Consider the following 23,830-nt stretch of genomic DNA (forward strand, 5'->3'; position numbering starts at 1 on the left):
TATGTATTTTTATCTGAACCATTTGAATATTAGTTGAAGAAATCATGACTTTTCACCCCTGAATACTTCAAAATACATCTCTTTAGAATAAGGACATTCTCTATATGGCTTAAAGTGGTTATTTTTAATATTAGTAATAGTAATCTTCTAACACAGGGGTCAGCAAACTATGATCTGCAGGCCAAATGTGGCTGCTGCCTTATTTTGTAAATAAAGTTTTATTGGAACAGTCATGGCTGTTCATTTACATATTGTCTGTGGCTGCTTTTGTGTTATAACAGCAGAGGTGAATAGTTGCCCCATAGAGACCACCATATGGCCTGAAAGGCCTGAAGTATTTCCTATTTGGCCCTTTACAGAAAGTTTGCCAACCCCTGCTCTATAACACATGTATGTGTGGAAACATTAACAAAATCTTCATGAGCCAAAGGATATGGATGTCATTTTTGCATAGCAAGTGTGTGTGTTTCAGGTAAAATAGATTTTTTTTTTTTTTTTTTTTTTTACGTTTGAGACAGGGTCTCAACACTCTGTTGCCTGGGCTAGAGTACAATGGCATCATCATAGCTCACTGCAACCTCAAACTCCTGGGCTCAAGCAATCCTCCTGCATCAGCCTCCCAAGTAGCTGGGACTACAGGCATATACCACCATGCCTGGCTAATTTTTGTTATTTGTAGAGATGGGGTCTCACTCTTGCTTAGACTGATCTCGAACTCCTGGCCTTAAGGGATCCTCTTGCCTTGGCCTCCCCAAGTACTAGGATTACAGGCATAAGCTACCGCACCCAGCCAGGTAAGGAAGTGTTTCTTCCTCTAGTGTATAGATTTTGTGCTGCTGTGACTAACTATAGAAGGTATAGGTGGGTGGCTGTGGTGGGGAGGTAAGAGTAGGATCAAGGAACATCTACTAACACCTACTACATGCTTATCCTGTACAGGACTCTGTGATAGGTGCTATAATACACCATCACATTTACTGTGATCCTCACAATACTATGAGGTAGGCATCTCTATTTCATCCAGTTTTATTGATGGGGACACTGAGGCTTAGAGAGGTTAAAAAATTTGCTCAAAGTCATGCAGATATTAAAGAGAAAAACCAAGGACCCAAGTCTGTCTCCAAAGAGAGATACAGTGGATTCAGTTTAGATTCCCTAGGAGGAATTCTCAAACATTTTGCAGTTATGATCCATATACAAATGAGTGCTTTGGGCTTCTCTGGCTTCCAGTACAAAACCATGTCAAGATCCTTGGGAGAAAGCAACTAAGTCCTATCTTTAATGTATAGTGAGGACACATAGTGTCTTAGTCTGTGCTGCTTTAACAGAATACCTGAGACTGGTTACTTTATTAACACACATTTATTGGCTTACAGTTCTGGAGGCTGGGAAGTCCCGTATCAAGGTGCCAAAAGGTTTGGTGATTCTGCTTCAAAGACGATGCCTGGAACACTGTCTCCATCCTCACAAGACAGAAGACAAAAGGGCAAAGAAATAGCAAATCCACTTCTTCAAGCCGTTTTTATAATGGCATTAATCCATTCATGAGGGTAGAGTTAATTACATCTTAAAGCACCCACCTACCAATACTATCATATTGGGAATTTGGTTTCAACCTATGAATTTTGGAGGAGACACAAATATTCAAACCACAACACACACTGGGAACAGGATACTTGGTATCATATAATGAAAATCACTTCAGAAAAATTACTTCAAACACTTTACTCACTTATTCTCTAAAATGGGGGTAATATCTATCTATGATTAGTAATATCTATGATTAGTTTGGAGGAAAATGAATATTAAAAAGCTTTGAAACTAGAGCACTCAGTATAAAAGTGTATTTACATTGTGTGAACTAAACATTATTGTGTAGTTTATATCTCTAAGTATCTCTAAGTATGCCTCAGAACCAATTTGGCTAACTCATTCTTTTTTTTTTTTTTTGCAGTAGTATATAGGCTATTTTATTAGTACATCAAATTAAAAGATCTGCCACGCCAAGTGGTGATGAATGTGAACTATATCTCAAGATGCCTACGACAACTGTAACGTAACATAAAAAGGAACAGATTTGTACTGGTGGGAAAACTGCAGGTACTGCTTTTACTATGGCCATTTGTTGCCAGCATTTATAACTGGGAGTTAGGGTAAATTTCTGGAAAATCAGTGAAAATAAAGATGTAACATTTTCCTCCATTAAGTTCAAGGATATGACTTCTATCCAGGTCAGAACCTCTGCTTTCAAGGGAAATTCTGGACATAATCAGGACATCCCTGATGAGGTTCAGAGAAGAGGTTAAGACCTCACTCAAGAATTCCCATTGCAGCACAGACTTCTGCAGTCTTTCTTTCCTCGTTGTCTTCATGGTGATTGCTGCAGATTCCTACTCAGGGCTTGTTCATTCAGGTCCCATTGATGAGATATTTGAAAACAAATTCATCAACCCAAGCTCTGGTTTTCCTGATAGCAAGCAGTTTCAGAGTTGTATCAGCATGCCAGCTTAATGGGTTAAGGTGACTAATTCACTTCATTGTCTTCGATCTCAGGGGCAGCCAGTGGCTGAGGCAGCGTGTCCACTCTGCTGCCGGGGCAGTCCTGGGGGCGGATCTCCTTGGCCAGCTGCCCCTTCTTCTTCAATGTGCAAGCCTCCTGGTATGGTGGAGAGATGGGGGGTTGTGTGGGCGGAGTGTACTTGTACTCTGAGCCATCCTCTAGATCCAGTGGGTAACTTCGGTCTGAATCATAGGAGCTCAGGTCCCCACAGGTCACAAAGGGCACAATGACACGGGTGGGACCGTCTAGCTGGTTGAAATCTGGGTCGTAAGAGTGATCCAGCAGGGGTTTGGTCAGGTCTGGCATGAAGCCTTCAGGAGGGTCATAACCCTGACAGACAGCGAAGGCCTCGATGCTGGAGTTCCGGCTGCTCCTGGGCTTGGCACAAAGCACACTGGAGAAGAAGACACGCAGCTGGCTGTAGAGGAGCGTCACATCCCGGCCTCGGAATATCTTGGCCACAAAGCAGCCCCCCGGCTTCAAGACATGTGTAGCAATGTTCAGAGCGGCTAGGAGGAGTTGGGCCTGCATATACTCATCAACATCATGGAGGCCAGTAACATCGGGAGCCCCGTCACACAGTACTAGGTCTGCGGGGCAGCCCTCAAAGTGCTGGATGATCTCCTTGGCAGTGGACAGCTGGGTGATATCTCCTTGGATCTGTAAAACACCTGGTAGCGGAGCCATAGTCTGCAGGTCCACAGCCACCACGTGGCCAGACTCCTTGCCCCCAATCTTCTGGCTCAGCACTTGGCTCCAGCTGCCCGGGGCTGCACATAGGTCAACCGCCCGTGTCACACCTTGGAAGAGCTGGAATTCTTCATCAAGTTGTAGCAGCTTGAAGGCGCTCCGGGCACGCCAGCCATTCTCCTTGGCCAGGCGGTAGTAGACATCCCGCTTGTCCTTCGACGTCCGTCCCATCTCACACAGTTTGCTCAAGGACCTGCCAACAGTCAGCTGATGCCACCCAGTATAAGTAACCAGGTAAGTGGGCTACCACCGACCTCTTAGCTTTTGGAACAAGCAGAAGCCAGAGGAAGGAGGTTGGTCCACTAGCAGCCTGAGCCTCGGTAAGAGCTGAAACACATGAGAAATTGTACGGTTTCAGTTTGTGTTCATAGTTGACCTCAACACATGTCATGCATGCCTAAGGGTTATTGCTGCAAGCTTGGGACTGTGGAATGTGGAGGCTCTGGTGAGGCCCAGACCCAATGCAAACATAGAATGTGAGTTCTCACTATCTCATTCTTTAAACTCAGATTCCTAGGCCCCACACCTAGAGATTTCTTCCATAGGCCTGTGTGGGGTCCACAAGTCAGAACTCCAGTTGATTCTGATGCAGGTGATCTGGGAGGCAAACTTTGAGAAATGCTGCTTTGAGATACAATTGATGTTTCATGAAACAACTATTAAAAAAGAACTTTTTATTTAATACTTAATGCATGCTGTAAAATAATTCAAACAGTACTGAAAAATGTAAAGTAAAAAGATTCTCTCCTCACCACCCATTCTTCTCATCTCTAAGTTTTGATGATTAGCTTTTTAGACTTTTTTTAATACCTATACAAACATATACTGTCATGTATCGCTTAACATCCTTAGGCAATTTCATCATTGTGTGAACAACACAGAATATACTTACACAAACTTAGATGGTATAGCCCACTATACACCTAGGCTATATGGTATTACTATATGCTATTACTCCCAGGTTACAAACCTACACAGCATGTTACTATACCTGGATATTGTAGGCAACTGTAACATGATGGTAAATATTTGTGTATCTAAACATAGAAAAAGTATAGTAAAAATAAGGCATTGTAATCTTATGGGACCATAATCTTATGGAACCACCATTGTATAAGAGGTCTGTTGTTGACCAAAACGTCATTATGCAGTGCATGACTATATATTGGTTAAAAATGATGAGCATCTGATGTTGTTTCTAATTTTTTGCTATTAAAAATAATGCTGGGCCGGGCGCGGTGGCTCACGCCTGTAATCCTAGCACTCTGGGAGGCCGAGGCGGGTGGATTGCTCAAGGTCAGGAGTTCGAGACCAGCCTGAGCGAGACCCCGTCTCTACTAAAAATAGAAAGACATTATATGGACACCTAAAAATCTATATAGAAAAAATTAGCCGGGCATAGTGGCGCATGCCTGTAGTCCCAGCTACTCGGGAGGCTGAGGCAGTAGGATCGCTTAAGCCCAGGAGTTTGAGGTTGCTGTGAGCAAAGCTGACGCCACGGCACTCACTCTAGCCTGGGCAACAAAGTGAGACTCTGTCTCAACAAAAAAAAAAAAAAAAAAAAAAAAAAAAATAATGCTGAAATAAATACCCTTGTTTTCATGTCTTTGAGCAACTCTGTGACTGCTTCTGTAGGATAAATTTCTAAACGTTGAATCACTGGGTCAAAAGATTTAAATAGCACAATGGAATAAAACTAAAAGTGTTTCCCCACCTCCTTCCAACTTCCAATCTCATTTTCCAGAGGGTGCCACTGTGATCTTGTGTATCCTTATACAAAATGTTTATATAGGTATGTTCATTTTATTTTGACACATTGTCAATCTGTCCTTCAAGACTGCCTATTTCCCTAACCTATTTTATTGCTAACTTAAATTTTTCTGGTGGCTCTTTAATTTTACTGCCTTCATTGTTTTCAAATACCACTGGCAATGGATTCATTGATTGGCATGCTGCTTCTAATAAGCCTGAAAATTGGGGAAGCTTTTCCCAAAGGCTCTTCAGTAATGATCAATGAGTCTCTAGGGATTTAAATAAATTTCTGGGAAAAGACTAGAATAGTAAGTAGAATTTGAGCATAAAATGATTTCTTAAAATTCTACACTAAAGCATAAAACATAATTTTAATATCTAAATCTTTTTTCCCTCCCCCCCAACATATGTTTCACTTTTTTAATATTCTCATCATTCCCTCTCATTCTAGCCAAAGTACTAGCCACTCTCAGATTATGTCCTTTTAGCTCTGCTTCTACTCTTCCTTGACTAGAATGCATCCCTCCTTGATTTCAGTTAATACTACAGAGGACCTGAGTTCAAATCTGTGCTCTGACCTGCCTAACCTTTGCTAAATTAATCACTTTCTGCTCTAGCTTTAGCCCCTGTAAAATAAGGATAATAATGCCTATGAGGTTACTGTAACCATGAGTTAAGGTCTGCAAAAAGTACACTAAAGTCTCAAAAACTAATTACTCTTAGTATTATTCTCCTTTAAGGCCTAGATAGATTAGTAAGCTAAGAATAGGCAACATGTCTTATTTCTGCATATTCTTAGTGCCTGGAGTGAGGCTGAATTTGTCAAATATGTTTGTTAAATTGAATAAACATCTTATGCTATTTGTTTATGTCTTCCTTCAAACACAGCAAGGTTTTTGAAGGCATCTTATATAATCAGGGCCTAACACAGAACCCAGCACATGGAACCATTTGTGGAATGAACATGCAATGTCTGCAACAATGGTTTGATACTTATACAAGACCATTAGCCCCTTGAGGGTAGGATTCAGTTCTTTCCATATCAAATCTAACAAAAATGTTTGATGATAATGCAGGAAAAAAAGATGGATACCTGAATGTCTAATGTGAATGCTAGACTCTAAACAATCTCCAAACTGTACCTGGAGTGAATTTAATGGATTCCCAGGCCCCACACCCAGAGATTTCTTTCATAGGTCTGCTCTTGTAGATGACTCATTTTTATTATTTACTTTACCTTATTTTTTTAGAGAAAGAGTCTCACGCTGTCCCCCAGGCTGGAGTGCAGTGGCGTTATCAGCCTCCAATTTCTGGGCTCAAGTAATCCTCCCACCTCAGCCTCTTGAGTAGCTGGGATTACAGGCATAAGCCACAAATGAAACCTAGATCAGAAAAAAACAAAACAAAACAAAACACAGGATTAAAAGTAAGGGGACTGGTATTATAACATTTACTCTATCAGGCAGCAGTATCACAAGTTCTCTAGGTTTTTGGCCTTTAAATCAGAGGACTAGTTATCTGTAATTTATGACAAAATGTTAAAGCAAGTATTATGATGATCTAATTCTACTTGCTTGGTTAAATTCACATAAAAGTGTGGCACACCTGAATAAACTTTAATTGTGAAGAGACCTAAGTTAACTGGGTTCTGGTCCTACCCCAGACAATACACTAAATATGTAATCCTGAGAATAAAAAGGTTACTATCTCGTAGGGGGGTTGTGACTATTAAATAAAATAATACAGGCAAACGACATAGATTAGTCACAGGCACAGCACGCGTTTTTACGGCCAGAGTGTGGAGCAGGCATCGAGGTTGCTGCCCCTCTTGTCCTTCCCCAGGGCAAGATGACACGCGAAATAACTTACCTAGTGGTCTGATTTTATTTTATTTTATTTTTTTTGAGCTGGTGACGCGGTGGGGACTTTCAGTGCCCAATATTTTGAACGACCTGTCACTGAACATTGATACCAAGGTCCAATGTTAACAGCAAAAATATTTTTTAAAAATTAGAACTGCTCTCTCTATGCAAACTCGATCTACAAATTCACATTAACCGAGCCACAAAGGGATTTATAGGGAGCCCCCGCGAGGCGCCACCGTTCTCCAAGAGACCAGCAACCTGTGCAAGGGCAGGAGAGCGGACGCAGCTATTTCTGCATTTGCCCGGCGGAGGATGGATTTGGGAGCTGCGGCGTGCCTCCCCAACAGCAGAGAGCTCAGCGGTATTAAAGGCCGTGGTTGCAGCCGCCGCCGCCGCCTCTTCTCATCGAGCCTCCTACCTCACTCTGAGTCAGGTGCTCCAACTCCCGCTGGGTTTGGTCCATTCCTGAACTCGCAGCTAGCTGCAGAAAAGTAATACAACGCTGGGAAGCTTAGGGCCCACAGCTGGAAAAAGCGAGAACATCCCTGCCACCATACTTACCAGCGGTAGCAAGAACAACCGGCGGAGGTCGTCTCCTTCTTGCTCCGCCTCTTCCGCTTGCGACGTGCTTCCGCTTCCGGTCCCGCAATCCCAGCGTCGCTGTGAAGAGCTTTGCATTGTGGGAACTCCTTCCTTTCTCGCTCCCCGGCCATCTTAGTGGCTGGTCTTGGTGAGTGGGCTCCACCAGGCCGAGGTTGGACCGCGCCGGTAGCCCTGTGGGGTGCTGTTTGGAACTCCGGATCCTAAATTTCTTGTCTTGTCCTTTGTATGTTCTAGGTTGGGGGCCGTCCCGCACCCAAGGCAGGAAGATGGTGGCCGCAAAGAAGACGGTGAGTGAGGCAATCTGGGGCCGGAAGGCCGATTCACGTGGACAAATGACTCCTGGCCGGGGCGGGCAGATCTGAGCCCACTGGGGCGACAGCATGCCCACTGGCATTTTGGAGGGTCCCAAAGGGAACCCGAGAGGTCCTCTCAATGACTCGCGACCCTCGACTTCGGAAGTTTTATTAAGGGGGTCGACTCCAGAAAGCTGGATCCAGTTTTGACGTGGTTGCAAACAAGGTCTTCAGGTCCCTGTTTAATGTTTGCTTTTTAGAAAAAGTCGTTGGAGTCTATCAACTCAAGGCTCCAACTTGTTATGAAAAGTGGAAAGTATGTGCTGGGGTACAAGCAGACTCTCAAGATGATCAGACAAGGCAAAGCGAAATTGGTCATCCTCGCCAACAACTGCCCAGCTTTGAGGTAATTGAAGGAACCTGAGCTTGCGTCGCCCATCGCAAACTCATCGTGAGCCAGTATCCTATAGTGTAAACTTGGGATTTGGGTAGCATGAATTCGATTTTATGTAAAACGTGTTTTTCAAGCGAACACTTTGAGAACAATTATTAGGTTGTTATTGTGATGTTTGGCTCTTAAGTTTGTCCCCCCTTCTTATTATGTGCTTTCCTTCTGTAAGCTTGTTTTGGGGAGAAATGTGTGGCAGGAGGGGTAAAAACCACAGAACATCAAAGAAAGGTTGAGGCTGGATTATGGAGTTGCAGGCTGTTAAAAAATCACCTAGGTCAGCCTGCTGTATCGACTCTTTGAGCCATGGTTTATGCTCAGCTTACTGCTTTGAAATCGAATTTGGTGGGAATTGTAAATAAGCAAAAGAAACTTGGAGCTTGCAGGATATAAGACATCTGGTCAGTCCCCTACCCTAGTTGATTTTCTATAGTAACGCATAACCTGCACACAGCATTTTGTGTCGTGTTTCTGTACTTATTGGCAGAGCCCCGAGTGCTTTCTCCATCCCATCTCACAGTTTGGTTGTGAGAAAGAAACCATTCTTTCAAGCTTACCTTTTATAGCAGTGCTTCTCAAAGGTAGCTGTGCAAAGAAATCACATAGGTGGTCTTGTTAAAATGTAGGTTCTGATTCAGTGGGTCTGGGATGGGGCCTGAGATGATTTTAACACTGAAATGTTAACTCTTTGGGTAAATATTACCACTCATCTAGGATTCAGAGCACTAGAGGGTGATAGAAATGGCTTGTCTTTTAAATGTAACTTGAGTTTGGATTCTGAATCCTCCACTTATTCTGTGCTTTGATTTCTTAATTAGTTAAAAATAGAGTCTATAATACCTACTTTAGGGGTTATGGGATTATATAATGTAAGGTATCTAGCATTTAATGCTAAGTGAATAATGCTTTGCTTTTATTTGTTTTGCATCCTATTCTATTCCATGAGCATAGATACTGTTGTGAACATAGTAGGTGTTCAGAAGATATTGTCTGGTTGTCCCCTCACTTGTGAGGGATCCAAGGAGAGGTTACCTTGTATCAGTTAATGGATATGATAATATGTTTCTGACAGTAATAAGTGGTTTTGCTACTGTTGGGAGGTCTCAGCATCATTAAAACTAATAAGAGAAGTAGTAACATTTAATCTGTCAGTCATTTGGTATGGCATTTATTTATTTGCCTTTTTTGTTCCCAAAGGAAATCTGAAATAGAGTACTATGCCATGTTAGCCAAAACTGGTGTCCATCACTACAGTGGCAATAATATTGAATTGGGCACAGCATGTGGAAAATACTACAGAGTATGCACACTGGCTATCATTGATCCAGGTATGCATTTTAAATCATAAAATCATTTTCCTCTTTCTAATGTAATATCTAAGTTTTCCTTGTTATGCAAATGTCTTTGGTTCCTGAGTTCAGATAGTAAGAATTTGGATATAGCAAGAGATATCCTGGTTGTGTTGTGTAGAGAACTGGTAATGAATGCCAATACATTATAATTAATGTTAGTAATTATTTTTTTACTCTGAGATTATGAATTGTTTGATAAAACACCTAAGAAATAATGTCTTAGGAACTTGGTAAAAGGTGAAATTATAAGTGGGGATAATCAGGTAAAATAGTAGAAGAAAGTAATCCAAGTTGTTAGAAAACAGGTAAAATTAGGTTTAAAAAGAAGTGCCTACAAATACACGTGAATTTTAGTTAATTCATAAAATACTGCGAATTTTCTCGCTGTTCTGATTTCGTAATAATCAGGACAGGCTAAACATTCGCTATATTAAAACCATGCATGTGTCCCCAGACCTAGTTCTTTCCCTAGGTTTGGTTTTGTAAATGCTTGTGACAAACCAGGGGTGATTTATTATATGATCATTTGTGTAATTGTATAATGGCTGTGATCTAGGTTATCTTTAGTCAACCTTAAGAAAAATGACAGTACACCTTATGTGATAATAACTTTTGCAAATAATCAGTGCTAATTTATAGACTTTTGTCGAAAGGAATAAGCAAAGTAGGAAAATTTTGTGATTGCTAGTTATCATTAAATGAATTGTAAAATTACTGTACTTTTATTTTCTAGGTGACTCTGATATCATTAGAAGCATGCCAGAACAGACTGGTGAAAAGTAAATTGTGCAAATTTTTTTTTAAATAAAATTTGACAGTGCCTGTGATATAAAAACAGTGTATCCATTTCAGTTATTTATATCTTTTGTTTTAGTACACTTTTCTGGGGGTAGGATTAGAGGGGATGAAGTAGCTATTAATAGATGTGGTGGTGGGACTTTTCACTGAAGAGTTAAACATTCCAGTTTCCATTTTTCAGTCTTTGTAAAGGGAGCGCACCAAGTTCCTTTCTAAGGAAGTACTAAGTTATTGAGAGGCTTGATTTTGTAATTCCAGTCTCAGGGACATCGTTTGCATTGTATATTTGAATGTGTTTGAGAGACAGCAAGGTTAAATACCCGAAATTTAGCGAGAAATGCACTTTACCAAATCTGAGTAGCAAAAAGGATTAAAGTGAGAAATATGCTTCCCCACCCAAAATGCTGTCACAGGCTGAGAAAGGTTCTATTGAACTTTAATGAAGAAAGATCTTTCCTAAAGTTGTGCAGTGGTTGGAGTAGAAGAGATATACTTGATTGACTTCAAAATAATCTTTGCCCAAGTGTGTGTTTTATATCATTTGTTCTAAAAGATGTACTGTGACGTATGTTTGGTGTTTAGAATTTTGGGAAACTGCATACTGCATTTCCCATTTCCCAAGTATATCCTTTGGAACTCTTTTCCCACATATGTTAAAATGCTTTGGAACATTCAAAGAAATTAATTTTGGGGAAGATACTGATTTAGCTACATCTTAAATTTATAGAGTTGAATGGTGCTGGTAGGGTATACCCTATGCAGCCTGCTGGGCTTTGAGGGAGGCTGCAGAAGTGTCAAAAATGGCAATGTCTTTTGGATTTTAGACTCAATCTCCCTCTTCCCCCTTCTTTCTCTCTCTCCCCTCTTTCTTTAAAACAATTTTGGCTGGTAGATGAGTGAGACATAAGAGATGATGATGCCTTCTATATACCATCCAGAAAATCAAACATTTTCTGAACTTGGGGTCAGGACTCCAGCTCTTAATAGTTGTAAGACAACCACGGATGGGTCATGTTCCCAGTTTTACAGGTGAGGGAGTTGGTTTCTCTCACGGTAATATCTCATGATTCTAGTTTGCGTCTGAAGTTAATCTGAGGTGGATATACTTTGGAGAATCTGGCTTTTATTAACTGGTTATTTGATTATGTAATATTTCTGAATTTGAGAGCCCTACTGACTGATGGGACAATTCTTTGTTGTCCAGTGCAGTGGATACTGCAGGGTAATTTTCATTCTTGGTTTTCCTTCCATGTCATCATAACATTCAACACCCCCAAATGTCATCCCCACATTTAAAAAAAATTTTAATTATTGGCCGGGTGCGGTGGCTCACGCCTGTAATCCTAGCACTCTGGGAGGCCTAGGCAGGTGGATCACTCAAGGTCAGAAGTTCGAGACCAGCCTGAGCAAGAGCGAGACCTCATCTCTATTAAAAATAGAAAGATTATCCGGCCAACTAAAAATATATATAGAAAAAATTAGCCGGGCATGGTGGCGCATGCCTGTAGTCCCAGCTACTCGGGAGGCTGAGGCAGTAGGATCTCTTAAGCGCAGGAGTTTGAGGTTGCTATGAGCTAGGCTGACGCCACGGCACTCACTCTAGCCTGGGCAACGGAGCGAGACTCTGTCTCAAAAAAAAATTTTTTTTTAATTATTATGGGCACATAATAGTTGTACAAATTTATAGAGTACATGTGATGCTTTGATATAGGCATACAATGTATATTAATCAAAGCAGGGTAAGTAGGGTATCCATCACCTCAAGCATCCCAACTTTTTTAAACTGACATCTTCCCTGGTTAAGAGCCACTGAGTCGTATGGAAAATTATAAATGTTCTAAAGTATTCATGTTTATATATCAAGAGACCATTGTGCCCAAAGTGATATATAATGTTTGAACTCTTTAATAAGAATAAGAATTGCTTGGTCTTAGCGAAGATTTAATATAGAGACTTTTGGTCTCTAACCACTAATACTGTCTGTTTCCATAGTTTGAAAATGTTTTTATATGCTTGGTCAATTTCTCCCACAAGTGAACTTTTCACACTATTTGGGTTATTTTTTTCCTCCAGGTTGACGAGCTTTAATTTCTTAAAGGGTGGTGACCTGAAGAAAATATTACAGACGCCAGTGTACCATTTCTTTTTTAAAATTTTTTTAATTATTATGGGTACATAATGGTTGTATATCTTTTCTTTTTTTGAGAAGGAAAGAGGAATTTATTAATTTGCCAACAAATCAATAGTTGTATATCTTTATGGGGTACATACAATGTTTTGATACAGGCATACAACGTGAATTAAAGCAGGGCAATTGGGGTATCTATCACCTCAGGCATTTAACATTTCTTTGTATTAGGAACACTCCACTTCTACTCTTCTAGTTATTTTAAAGTATACCGTAACTTACTGTTGATTATGGCCACTTTGTTGTGCTATCAAGTATCGTTTATTCTATCCATTTTTCCACTCATTAACCATCTTTCCTTTATTCCAACCCTCCCCACTACCCTTCCCTGCCTCTGGTAACTGTCAACTCTGTCTCCACGAGATCCGTTGTTTTTAATATTTAGCTATCACATACAAGTGAGAACATGTGGAATTTGTCTTTCTGTGCTTGGCTTATTTTACTTAACATAATGTTCTCCAGTTTCATCTGTGTTGTTGCAAATAGCAGGATTTCATTCTTTTTGTGGCTATATGATACTCCATTGTGTATATGTACGACAATTTCTTTATCCATTCGTCCATGGATGGACACTTAGGTTGATTCCGTATCTTGGCTATGGTGAATAGTGCTGCAATAAACATGGGAGTGTAGGTATCATTTCCATATACTGAATTCCCCTCTGAATACTCAGCAGTGGAATTGCTGGGTAGTATAATAGTTCTTTTTTTTTTTTTTGAGACAGAGTCTCACTCTGTTGCCCAGGCTAGAGTGCCATGGCATCAGCCTAGCTTACAGCAACCTCAAAACTCCTGGGCTCAAGCAATCCTACTGCCTCAGCCTCCCGAGTAGCTGGGACTACAGGCACCACCATGCCCGGCTAATTTTTCTATATATATATTTTTAGCTGTCCATATAATTTCTTTCTATTTTTAGTAGAGACAGGGTCTCACTCTTGCTCAGGCTGGTCTCGAACTCCTGATCTCAAACAATCCGCCTGCCTCGGCCTCCCAAAGTGCTAGGATTACAGGCGTGAGCCACTGTACCCGGCCAGTATGGTAGTTCTATTTTCAGGTTTTTGAGGAAGCCAGTCTATCATCTCTTTGCAATGTTTCTTCTGTTGCATGATTTTTTGGCTGAAGGCATTTTGGAATAATGGTTTTTAGAAAATTTATGATTTCTAGGGCCTTCTCCTAGGCAGTGATAATAAGCTGTAAGGTCATTTGTCTTTTACTTTTCTTTACATGTACTTTTTGTGCAATCACTGTTGTGTCTTGCAGCAAGAAAGGAATTTAAAGTTCAGGGACAAGGAGTTTAAAGCTAGTAGATAGGAAACATACCTCAGTCATTCTGGCCTGTGGTACCTGTGACGTAGTGCCAGAGTCAGAAAATGCCACTGGCTAAGAAGATCTGGGAACGTGTAAGGTAGCATTTTTAAATGTTCTTCTGATTACAATGAAAGCAATGGTGTTTGACTGGGTAGCTCTAATAATGCAGGAGATTGCAGGAAATTCTAGCCTATTGGATTTACCCCATACCTATACTGAATCGTTAGGTATGGAGATAGAAGTCCCAAAGGAGAGATCAGATATTATGGAGTGTGTTAAGAATTACAGTTGGTATGGAATGGTGGTAGGAGCAAAAGAAGTGTAGAGAAGAAACCAAATTTTAGGCTAATGATGAATGCAATGAGTTGGGTCACCAGGAAGATGGTCATCTGCTTCATGGAAAGCTGTTTTCTCTTTGATCTGCTCATTGTAACTACCAGCTACCCCTTAGACTTGCTGCTCCCTCTGCCTGCAGTGGCATCTGCTTTCCTTCCCCCCCTCCCCCTTTTCCAGCCTACTTGTACTTATTCTGAGGGAGAGCCTGACATCTTCCAGTCTAGAACAGGTGCCTCGGAGTTACCGTAGACCTTTTTTATGGCCTTTTAAATCACAACTGTCTCTCACTAAACTAAGGTCCTAGAGGATAAGGACTCAACATAACTCAACTTTGTCACTTACCAAAAATTAGAGCAGGCCAGGTGTGGTGGCTAACACCTGTAATCCGAGTACTCTGGGAGGCCAAGGAGGATCACTTGAGCTCAGGAGTTTGAGACCAGCCTGAGCAAGAGTGAGACCCCTGTCTCTGCTAAAAATAAAAACTCCACCAAGCATTGTGGCACATGCCTGTAGTCCCAGCTACTCAGGAGGCTGAGGCAGGAGGATGATTTGAGCCCAGCAGTTTGAGGTTGCAATGAGCTATGATGATGCCACTGCACTCTACCAGGGGAAACAGTGAGACTCTGTCTCAAAGAAAAAAAAATTAGAGTGAATAATGATTTTTAGGGCTTAAAAGTTTAGTTAATTCTCACTGATAAACTTCTGGCTGTCTAGAATTTTATTTTTGTCTTGTTAATAGTACTTTACCATCTTGTGCACTTACCATTTATTTAATCTACTACCTCCAACCTGTTTGCCTCAAAAGATAATTTTAGGGGTGGGAATCTGCCAAAATACTTTTCTCAGGTAAGGAATGAATTCATTCTATCCTTTCAGTCACTCAACGTACACTTAACTCAAGGACCATTTTTGTTTCTGATACTATTGGCTGCTGAAGAATAAAAATATAATAGCTAATTTTGAGCATTTAAAATGTCTTACTAAGTAGTATATATGTTAACTCATTTAATCCTCTTGACAACCCAATGAAGTAGAACTATTAGCCCCATTTTGCAGATGAAATCAAGGCATGGAAAGGTCACAATAAATGATGAAAATGGAATGTAAATCCCTTACACTGAAATGCATAGGTGGCAAAAAAAAAGTTAGAAATATTCAAATTTCAGGCAATCTTCAAGTTATCTTAGATTAACCTGTAAATTTTGATTAATTTTATCAATCAATTTACAAAAATTTGGAAGCCTTTGTTTTCCATGAAGTTGTATTCCCTCCAAGATGGAGAAATGTATTTAATAGCTAAAAAATGTACGATGAGATGTATTTAGTAGCTAAAGGGGGAGGGGCAGTCTTGAGCCACTAGAGGGAGCTTGAACACAATAGAAAATGAAGTAGAACTGACTGACTGGAAGCAATGCCTGAACTAATACACAGTCAGGCACCACATAATGACATTTGGTCAACAACAGACTGCATATACAGTGGTGGCCCCATATGATTACAGTAAAGCTAAGAAATTGCTTTTGCATGTTTAAATATATTTAGATACACAAATAATTAGCCACCGTGTTATAGTTGCCTATAGTGTTCATTACAGTAGCATGCTATATAGGTTTGTAGCCTAAGAGCAATGGGATATAACATACAGCCTAGGTGTGTAGTAGGCTATACCATCTAGGTTTGTGTAAGTACACTATGATGTTCACAAGATGAAATTGCCTAATGACGCATGTCTCAGAATGTCCCCTAACAATATGCCCATTGTTAAGGGATGCATGACTATCTCAAACATAATGTCAACACAAACCAATACTACTTCCTCATGAAACCCTGTGTTTTCAGGGTCAAATGGTTCACTCAAATATAAATATGAACTCAAGATTTAATACTTTGAGTCACAACTTCTATACCTAGAAGGAAGTTGATTTTCAGATAAAGTTGAGGCCCTGGAGATACTCTTCCCACTCTATCTACCCTTTGGGAGGACATTCTGATGGAAACACTTGTCTTGAAATATTTAAACCTAAGCTTATTCAAGGTGTTTTGTTTGTAAAGGATCATTTGGACTCTAAAATACAGTGGCTTCCATGGGAAGAACATCATTCTGGCTATTTTTTTTTTTAGAGACAGGGTCTCAGTCTGTTGCCCAGGCTGGAGTGAAGTGGTGCAGTCACAGCTCACTGCATCCACAAACTCCCGGGCTCACGTGATCTTCCTGCCTCAGCTTCCTGAGTAGCTGAGACTACAGGAACGTACCACCACACCCAGCTAATTTTTCTATTTTTTGTAGGGACAGGGTCTCACTGTTTTGCTTAGGCTGGTCTTGAACTCCTGGCCTCAAGGGATTCTCCTGCCTCGGCCTTCCAGAGTCCTAGGATTATAGGCAGGCCTCATTGGTTTTTTAAAGTCATTCTTGTTTTTGAGTTTTACCATGTATTTGTGTAGATTTAGTGCATTCCTGTAAATATAGTGTTTCTGTGGCATGGACTACATAGTTTATCAGTTTCCCTTCTGATGATATTTTAGGTGGTTTCTAATTTGTTGCTTTTATAACTCTAGTATATTCTTATACAGATCTTGTAAGTATGTATTAAAATCATCTAGTTAGGTAACTATAAGTGCAGTTGCTAGTTACAGGGTTGTGTGTATTTTCAGTTTTATGAGATATCAGATTTATTCTCCAAAGAGACTGTTATTTGCACTCTTACTGTAAGAGCCCCGTATTGCCACATCCTTAGCGATAGTCAATTACACTCATTTTTACTAAGTTGATGTGTGAAAAATGATATCATTGTTTTAACCTGTATTTTTCTGATTACTGGTAAGATTCAACATTTTTTTCATATGCATGTTGGCTATTTCTCATGTATACATATCTTGCATTTAAAGTTACAGTAATAATTTTACACAATGCCATTCTCTGAAGTGAATTTTAATATTGTATAAAAAAACCAACATGTTACACAAGTACATATGTCCTGTGTTTTATGCATACATCCATATACATATATCAAAGTAAAGTCCAATACAAAAAAATAGCATTTCCTATGGCCAGTGTTCTACAGCACTAAGACTGCGCAAACTTCATCTTATAGTGAAATGAGATTGCAACACTAAGGCAGGATGAGGCAGAAGCAAGTCATGTCCACAGTATATTACAAAATACCTTGCATAGCTTATTTATTCTCGTGGTAAACTCATAGAATTCTGAAGGATTTTTTTTCCTAAATAAATTTATACAAGTTAGTATCTACTTTTTGTCTTTGTTCTATAGCAAACCAGCTTTCTCAGTACTGGTTTTGTTTTACTTCACAACATTATCTACCTAAGCCTGAGCTTTGGGGCCCTGAACTGCTTTCATTGTAATCTTTGATGCAATGACGTACACATAATGTAGAATATTTCTAATCTTCATCTGTATCTGAGGCGATTTTCCAGGGCTTCCATTCTCTGTGTCATTTCTTCTAGTAAATCTCAAATTAAGGAAGAGGAACCTGCATTGCCTTTTTTTACTCACATTCAAATATAACTTGATCATCTACATAAAAATTTGTATTCTGAAATACAAAGGCTTTGGTTTGTTTTCCATTTTTGTCAAGTATTTTAAAACTCTGACTTGTAAGTTTATAGTAACTTATTTAACATGTGATGTCAAGACAAATATATTTTAGGGTAAGCACTTTTTAAAAAACATTATCAAAGCCAGATAGCTCTGAATTTGTCTTTTTAATTCCACTCCCACCCCTGTTGCTTGTAAATCAGTTTGCCATAGCACACTGCTGGGAACTAGAGAATTGATAATGTTGGGAATGTGGTGAAGAGAAGAAAATGAAGGATTAGGCCTTGGAAAATAAGATATGAAGTCAGAAGAGAAGGGAAATGGGAAGTTTTTATCCATGGTGCCAGATAAAGCCAAAGGGTGGCAGCCTTCAGGAATTCTGTCTGACTTGTGCTCTTTCATATATGTATATCTTTTTTAGTCTTCATGAAGTAGACTTTCAGGGGTGTGGTGGGAAAAGGTAGAAGAAAGGGGCATTAGAATAAGTATTTATCTTCCTTGTAAGCTCCTTAATACCCTCCATCTGCCCTCCCGGTGGCAAAATGAGAGTCTCGATTCATCATCTGTATTAACCATTGTCAGAAAGATTATTTTATTTTACTTAGGGGAGCATATTTCCAGCTTTCAGAAAGGGAAGTGCTATATGCTGTTGTTCCTTATTACGTAAGCCCTTTGGCAAAGAGGTAGTTCAGAATTAAACCATTTCCCTGTAGACTAGTTGATACATGCTGAGAAAGACACCAGCCAGCTTTAGTAAGCTTACTGTAATTCTAAGTTCAGAGCAGTTGGCAGGGTGTTCAATGTGTAAAAGCACTGAATCCTTATTTCTCTATTGTCCCAAAGCATTCCTTTTATTCGTAATATTGTTTTAATGAATCATTGGATCCTGCTTTTCCCTTAGAATGTTTCATCTTTTAGAGTGCTGATAGAAAATATCTCTGCTGCCAAAAAAAAAAAAAACCCAACCCACACACAAGAACACTCCAGCCCTCCAGAAAGTACACACTGAATCCAAATGTTCCTGTGGTGTAGCTTGGGGCTAAAGGAAAGGTTTGGAGTTTAGATTGAGTTTGAAATCTCTTCCTCCTATGACATTCTCTGCCTATACATACTGTACCTTTGATGTATTTGAAACCCAGTACATATCCTAAATATCCTCCCAGCAGAGAGGAAGTTAAGTCAGTCTCTTTTTTCTTTACTTTGCATGCTGACTGGCCTTATTGCTAAACCCCCTAGAACAGGAGATGCAACTAAGTGCTTGACCATTGCCACTAAGCTTGGCTTGCCCTTCACTCCCAGACACCTCTTAGGCTGCTTTTTTAAGCAAAAGCCTTTCCTGGAGTTCAGTGTTCTCAAATTCATGGGAATGACTAAAGTTGATAAACCCACATAAAGTATTTGTGAAGTTTTGGTAATATTCTTTATGTTCCATACAGAAGCATAATATTAGAAAAGGATATAGCGCTGTGTTAATTTTCTTACTTCTTCGTTTGCAAGGTTCTGGAACGTTATAAGGTTTTCACATTTGCATTGATCGTGTTTTTCTTCCAAAGGGCTTCCTGAGAAAGCAGATGGAAAGTGTTTACCTCTGTAATCCACCAGACTTCCCAGATGCATAATAATAGGACTGAATCAGTATATGGAGGAAACCATAATGAAAGAAATGTTTTTAACTTTTTCCATGGAGCCAGATCCAGTAAATACCAAAAAAGGGCTGTATATGCTTCCAGCACTAGAAGTGGCCATTATTGTGGATTAGTGGGGAAGACTACTCCAGTTTCTTTTAGTTTATTTTTTTTAGTTCTTTCCTTTGGAGGAATAAGACACAGCACTTAGACTCGGATTTTACTGGTGACTGAACCTGGGGCATGAGTAAAGAAGAAAATTGGGCATAACTGCTCTATGTAAGTATACCGGGCACAATTACTTAAGTTCTTTCTTTTCGTTTCCTCTATAGTATTTCATACTTCCTCCTTTCCTTTCCTCCTTAAAGTTAAGTTTGTTAACAAGCTAAAAGTCTGGAATCAAGTTATCTTATAGTAATATTTCACATGGCATTACCTGAAGATTTTGTGGAATGGAACAGTTTTTGTGTAGACCGTAAAAGATTGTCTTCTTCAAACAGGTATCTGTGTTGCACTGCAAAATTAGAACAGGAAAGTAGGTCTTGGATATTTATGGTGACTGGCTCAGATTCTGTAAAGAGAAAGAAAACTGAAGTCAAACCTGCTTGACACTATTGTGGTTATAAAACAGCCAATCAGCAGAATAAGGTACTTGGTATTCCTAGCACTGGGTACAGAGCTTGACTTTGGGATATACTGTGGCAAAAAGATTGTCAGCAGAGATGCTAATTTCCTATTTTTTTTTTTTTTTTTTTGAGGAGAAAAGGCCTTAATTAACATAATTTAAATCTTACTTACTTTCACTCCTTTACAACTTTTATCTGGAGGGAAACCATGGTAGAAGTACCCACCAAAGTTTCTAAAAACACTGCTTTTTAAAATTACCTGTTGGCTGGTGGACTCTCTTCGGCAGTTCCCCTGCTGGGGAGTCTTGTCTTCCATCAAAGTCTTCTAGAGCTGAGCGGAAAAAGATGACCAAAACGAGTGACAGTTGTCCACGTGCATGCATGTGTTCTTTAGGAATCTGGTCTCAGACCAACTCCTTACCTACTGCCATAACCCAGGGTTTTTTGGTTTTATTTGGTAACACCAAAGATTCAAAAAAAGCAACTGCATACCATGATGTCTATGACCACTCTAGGGCAATTCTCACTAGCAAGAGAAGCCTAGATCCTTTAAGTACATCTTAAGAATGCTCCCGAAAATGTCATGTCTAGAAAGTAGGGCAGACAAAAAGGTGAAGTTGTTGCAGGATCAAGTCACAATGTCAGCAGCTCCACTTGAGGCATTTTAACTTGAATGAAACAGCCAAGAGGCAAAACATTCTCTATTCACAGAAATCTGAAAGGCCTTCCCTCCCTGGTGCCCCGTCATCTCAGAGTTCTTTCCTTTGGAGGAGTAAGACACAGCACTTGGACTTGGATTTTACTGGTGACTGAACCTGGGACATGAGTAAAAAAGAAAAATGGGCATAACTGCTCTATGTAAGTATACCTGGCACAGTTAGCAAACTGGAGAAAAGCATACACAACAAAATCTGAATTTTATCTCTTAGTCAGATGATCATCTCTCTAGGGTTTTTGTGAAGAGGAAGTTGCTGGCGTGTTAAAACCCTTACCACACTGCTTGGCACAGCACAAGTGCTCACGCAGTGGTAGCTGTTCCTTTCGGCTTGCCCTCTCTCCCTGTTCCCTGTTTTGTGCTTAGTGTTTCCAGGCACCACTGGCCCTGCTCACCAGGGAGCACTTGGAAGGAATGGGTTGAGAATTTCTCATTCAAGGGTTCATGCTGCCCTGTTCACTAAGATCTTTCCTAGACACAAACTATAGTACCTTCACAGATGCGTTTCTTTAGTTTTTCACTTATCTCGCCCATTGTGGTGAAGTCTTCGGCATAGAAGAGATGCTTGTCTGTGGGCTCAGAGGCAATCTCTTGTAGTTCTTCTTCAATGGCTTTTCCTACCCCAACAGCATACATAGTGATACCTAAGGCACAGAGAAAATTAGGAAAAAGGTAGAGTTGAAAGCTGGGCGCAGTGGTACATACCTGTAGTCCCAGCCACTCAGGAGGCTGAAGTGGGAGGATCACTTGAGCTCTGGAGTTTGAGGCCAGCCTAGGCAACATAGCAAGACCCATCTCTTGGCAGGTGGTTGGGGGGCAAGGGGGGGAGGGGCAGAGAACAAGGTAGTTAGAATTGTGTCCCCTGGGTCTGGAACTTGTGTGTACTGCCCCCAAAGCCAGCTAGATAATAAGTGGTGTGATTTGAGGGGTCCATGTCAGCCTCCATTTCTTTTTATTTTTCCACCATTTTTATTTTGGCTCTGTGAACAAAAAGGATCCAAGAGAGAGGTGAGGCATCTGGGAGAGGCTGGAAAGCTAAACCACCAACCTGTTGCTCAGCTCTAGGCAAGGCTATTTAAAAAATCTAACTTTTCCCCGAATTAGTCTTCTGGATAAGTAGAAAAAAGCACTATCTTATGGCTTGTTAAATGGGAATCTCTTCTGGAAGAATTCTAAGAAGCAAGTCAATTTATGACCTTATAACCTAGTTTGTCCTTTTCAAAGGTACAGGATAGGAAACTCAAGCGACCTGGGCCAAGTGAAGCTGCCTTTTTGCCACCTTTCTTGGAAGGACACCACCTTGTGAGCAGGTGCTAAACTAAAAAAGAGAATCTGCAGGCCACTGGAAATTCCCAAAGTCAAGAAGAAGAACCTTAAATTTCAAAAGGGATATAAGATTGCTCTAAAAGCTTTTCTAAATCAAATTAATCATTAGACTTCCTTCCCTCATATATTCTTCATTTGAAAGGAAAACATAATAAGAATTAAGTTCTGCTTGATTTCTTACATTTTTCAGCACTGATATCTTATTCTGGCTAATTCATTAGATTTTTTAAAAATGCACATAAAAATGGCTCTTCAAGCCAAGGAGCAAGAGTTATGCCTTGTTCTAAGTCTGTGTAAGGTCAATAACCAAGTTCAGCATATTTGTCTGGGAGCCCAGTAACTTTATGCACAACTTCCTAAAAAGGATAACTATTAATACTATTTTAAGATTGTGTTAGCTATACATAAAAATAATTAAATTCATAACAGGATGTTACCTCAAATAAATCTTGTTGATTCAAGAACCAAATAAACATCTGTTTCTCCTGCCACCTACCTTTGGGTGATTTGTGGAAATCTAAATGGGAGAAAGTGTAAGGTAGATTAGTCTCAATGAAACAAAAGGGCTAACCACTGTCTCTGGAGACCAAAATGCTTCCCCAAATACTGTTTTTTTGAGACAGGGTCTCGCTCTGTTGCCCAGGATAGAGTGCAGTGGTATCATCATAGCTCACTGCAACCTCAAACTCCTGGGCTCAAGGGATCCTCTTGCTTCAGCCTCCAAAGTAGCTGGGACTGTAGGCACATGCCACCACACCCAGCTAATTTTTCTATTTTTTGTAGAGACTGGGTCTTGCTATGTTGCTCAGACTGGTCTTGAACTCCTGGCCTCAAGCGATCCTCCTGCCTCAGCCTCCCCAAAGTGCTAGGATTACAGGTGTGAGCCACTGTGCCTGGCCCCCCAAAACTTTTTAAAAATGCAGGCTGGAGGGGCCCATGAGTTAGGCATGAGCTCTAGCAAGCTAGTCTATTATGAACAGCCAATTTTACAATCCACCCAGATAACTCAGAGCACGACACTTTTTGTGGCTACCACTCTCTTGGGCTAGAAAAAAAGGACTGAATAGTAAGATAAGCAGTATCAATAAAATGACCACCTTCACAAAGAGAGTGATTGTCCATGTGAATAAGCCCTCTGTGAGGAGGAATGGAGTTGACCAGTGGGATTGCTAGTACTTTCCTCCTTTGTTCATTCACTCAGCAAGTAGTTGTCACATCTGCTATGTGCCAGGCCTGATCTAGGCACTGGGTCCATAAAGTCTTGGCTGAGGCCTTGATCTGTGCATGCCTTATGTCCCCACATAGGACCTGCTAAAGCAATGTGCCCTCAACAAGCACTTAAAGAAGATGGCTTTCAAGCAAATTACCTCACAACCTCAAGTTTTCTCATCTTCCCTCAAGGAATGTAGAATCCACCATAAACTGTCTTTACCAACCAACCCAGCCTTTGGATTCCCTTTTGCCGAGGGCCTTCCTCCTCTATCACACTTCACATCTGTATAACTGAAGTAACCCTCAAGTCCCTTCCCACATTGTACATGAGGTCAAGAACACCTCAGAGAACAGGCTGAGCTTTACTGAGCAACAAGAATTTAGAGTCATAATCTCTTCCAACATTTTAGTGTTCTTAAAAGCTAACTTTTGCTTCCTGCAAACACAAGAGCATTCTCTATCCTAAGACTATTGGACTTTCAGAGTGTTCACTTGAAGCATTGGTTAAAAATATAAAT

At 40.3% G+C, this 23,830-nt stretch overlaps 3 protein-coding genes and 1 non-coding gene across 6 annotated transcripts in view; 2 read left to right on the forward strand and 2 right to left on the reverse strand.

Moving 5' to 3' along the window:
* Positions 1-1,355: 1,355 nt before the first annotated feature.
* LOC138381729 (tRNA (cytidine(32)/guanosine(34)-2'-O)-methyltransferase) lies at positions 1,356-7,521 on the reverse strand. The gene is made up of 3 exons (XM_069466189.1): positions 7,489-7,521; positions 6,300-6,444; positions 1,356-3,637 (listed from the first exon to the last, which is right to left on the reverse strand). The coding sequence occupies exon 3, from the start codon at positions 3,479-3,481 to the stop codon at positions 2,525-2,527; it is 957 nt and encodes a 318-aa protein (XP_069322290.1). The 5' UTR covers positions 3,482-3,637; positions 6,300-6,444; positions 7,489-7,521; the 3' UTR covers positions 1,356-2,524.
* An 81-nt stretch (positions 7,522-7,602) lies between these two features.
* Positions 7,603-10,452, forward strand: RPL30 (ribosomal protein L30). The gene is made up of 5 exons (XM_069466190.1): positions 7,603-7,657; positions 7,765-7,817; positions 8,084-8,229; positions 9,469-9,599; positions 10,357-10,452. The coding sequence occupies exons 2-5, from the start codon at positions 7,797-7,799 to the stop codon at positions 10,404-10,406; spliced, it is 348 nt and encodes a 115-aa protein (XP_069322291.1). The 5' UTR covers positions 7,603-7,657; positions 7,765-7,796; the 3' UTR covers positions 10,407-10,452.
* LOC138382271 (small nucleolar RNA SNORA72) lies at positions 9,993-10,124 on the forward strand. The gene has a single exon (XR_011233361.1). It is a non-coding gene; the product is annotated as a small nucleolar RNA SNORA72 (small nucleolar RNA).
* A 6,214-nt stretch (positions 10,453-16,666) lies between the features above and the next one.
* Positions 16,667-23,830, reverse strand: part of MATN2 (matrilin 2) — a 135,658-nt gene continuing 128,494 nt past the window's right edge. For 2 of the 3 annotated variants that reach the window (XM_069465465.1, XM_069465463.1), the window contains 5 exons: positions 21,266-21,418; positions 20,319-20,390; positions 19,870-20,004; positions 19,269-19,367; positions 16,667-17,716 (listed from right to left, as the gene is read on the reverse strand). In XM_069465465.1, coding sequence (XP_069321566.1) covers positions 17,661-17,716; positions 19,269-19,367; positions 19,870-20,004; positions 20,319-20,390; positions 21,266-21,418 — 515 coding nt within the window. In that variant the 3' untranslated portion in view covers positions 16,667-17,660. The remainder of the gene's footprint in view (positions 17,717-19,268; positions 19,368-19,869; positions 20,005-20,318; positions 20,391-21,265; positions 21,419-23,830) is intronic. The other variant, XM_069465464.1, reaches the window with a different exon arrangement.

Source organism: Eulemur rufifrons, chromosome 3, assembly GCF_041146395.1.
Source record: "Eulemur rufifrons isolate Redbay chromosome 3, OSU_ERuf_1, whole genome shotgun sequence".
In the NCBI taxonomy this organism is placed as follows: domain Eukaryota; kingdom Metazoa; phylum Chordata; class Mammalia; order Primates; family Lemuridae; genus Eulemur; species Eulemur rufifrons.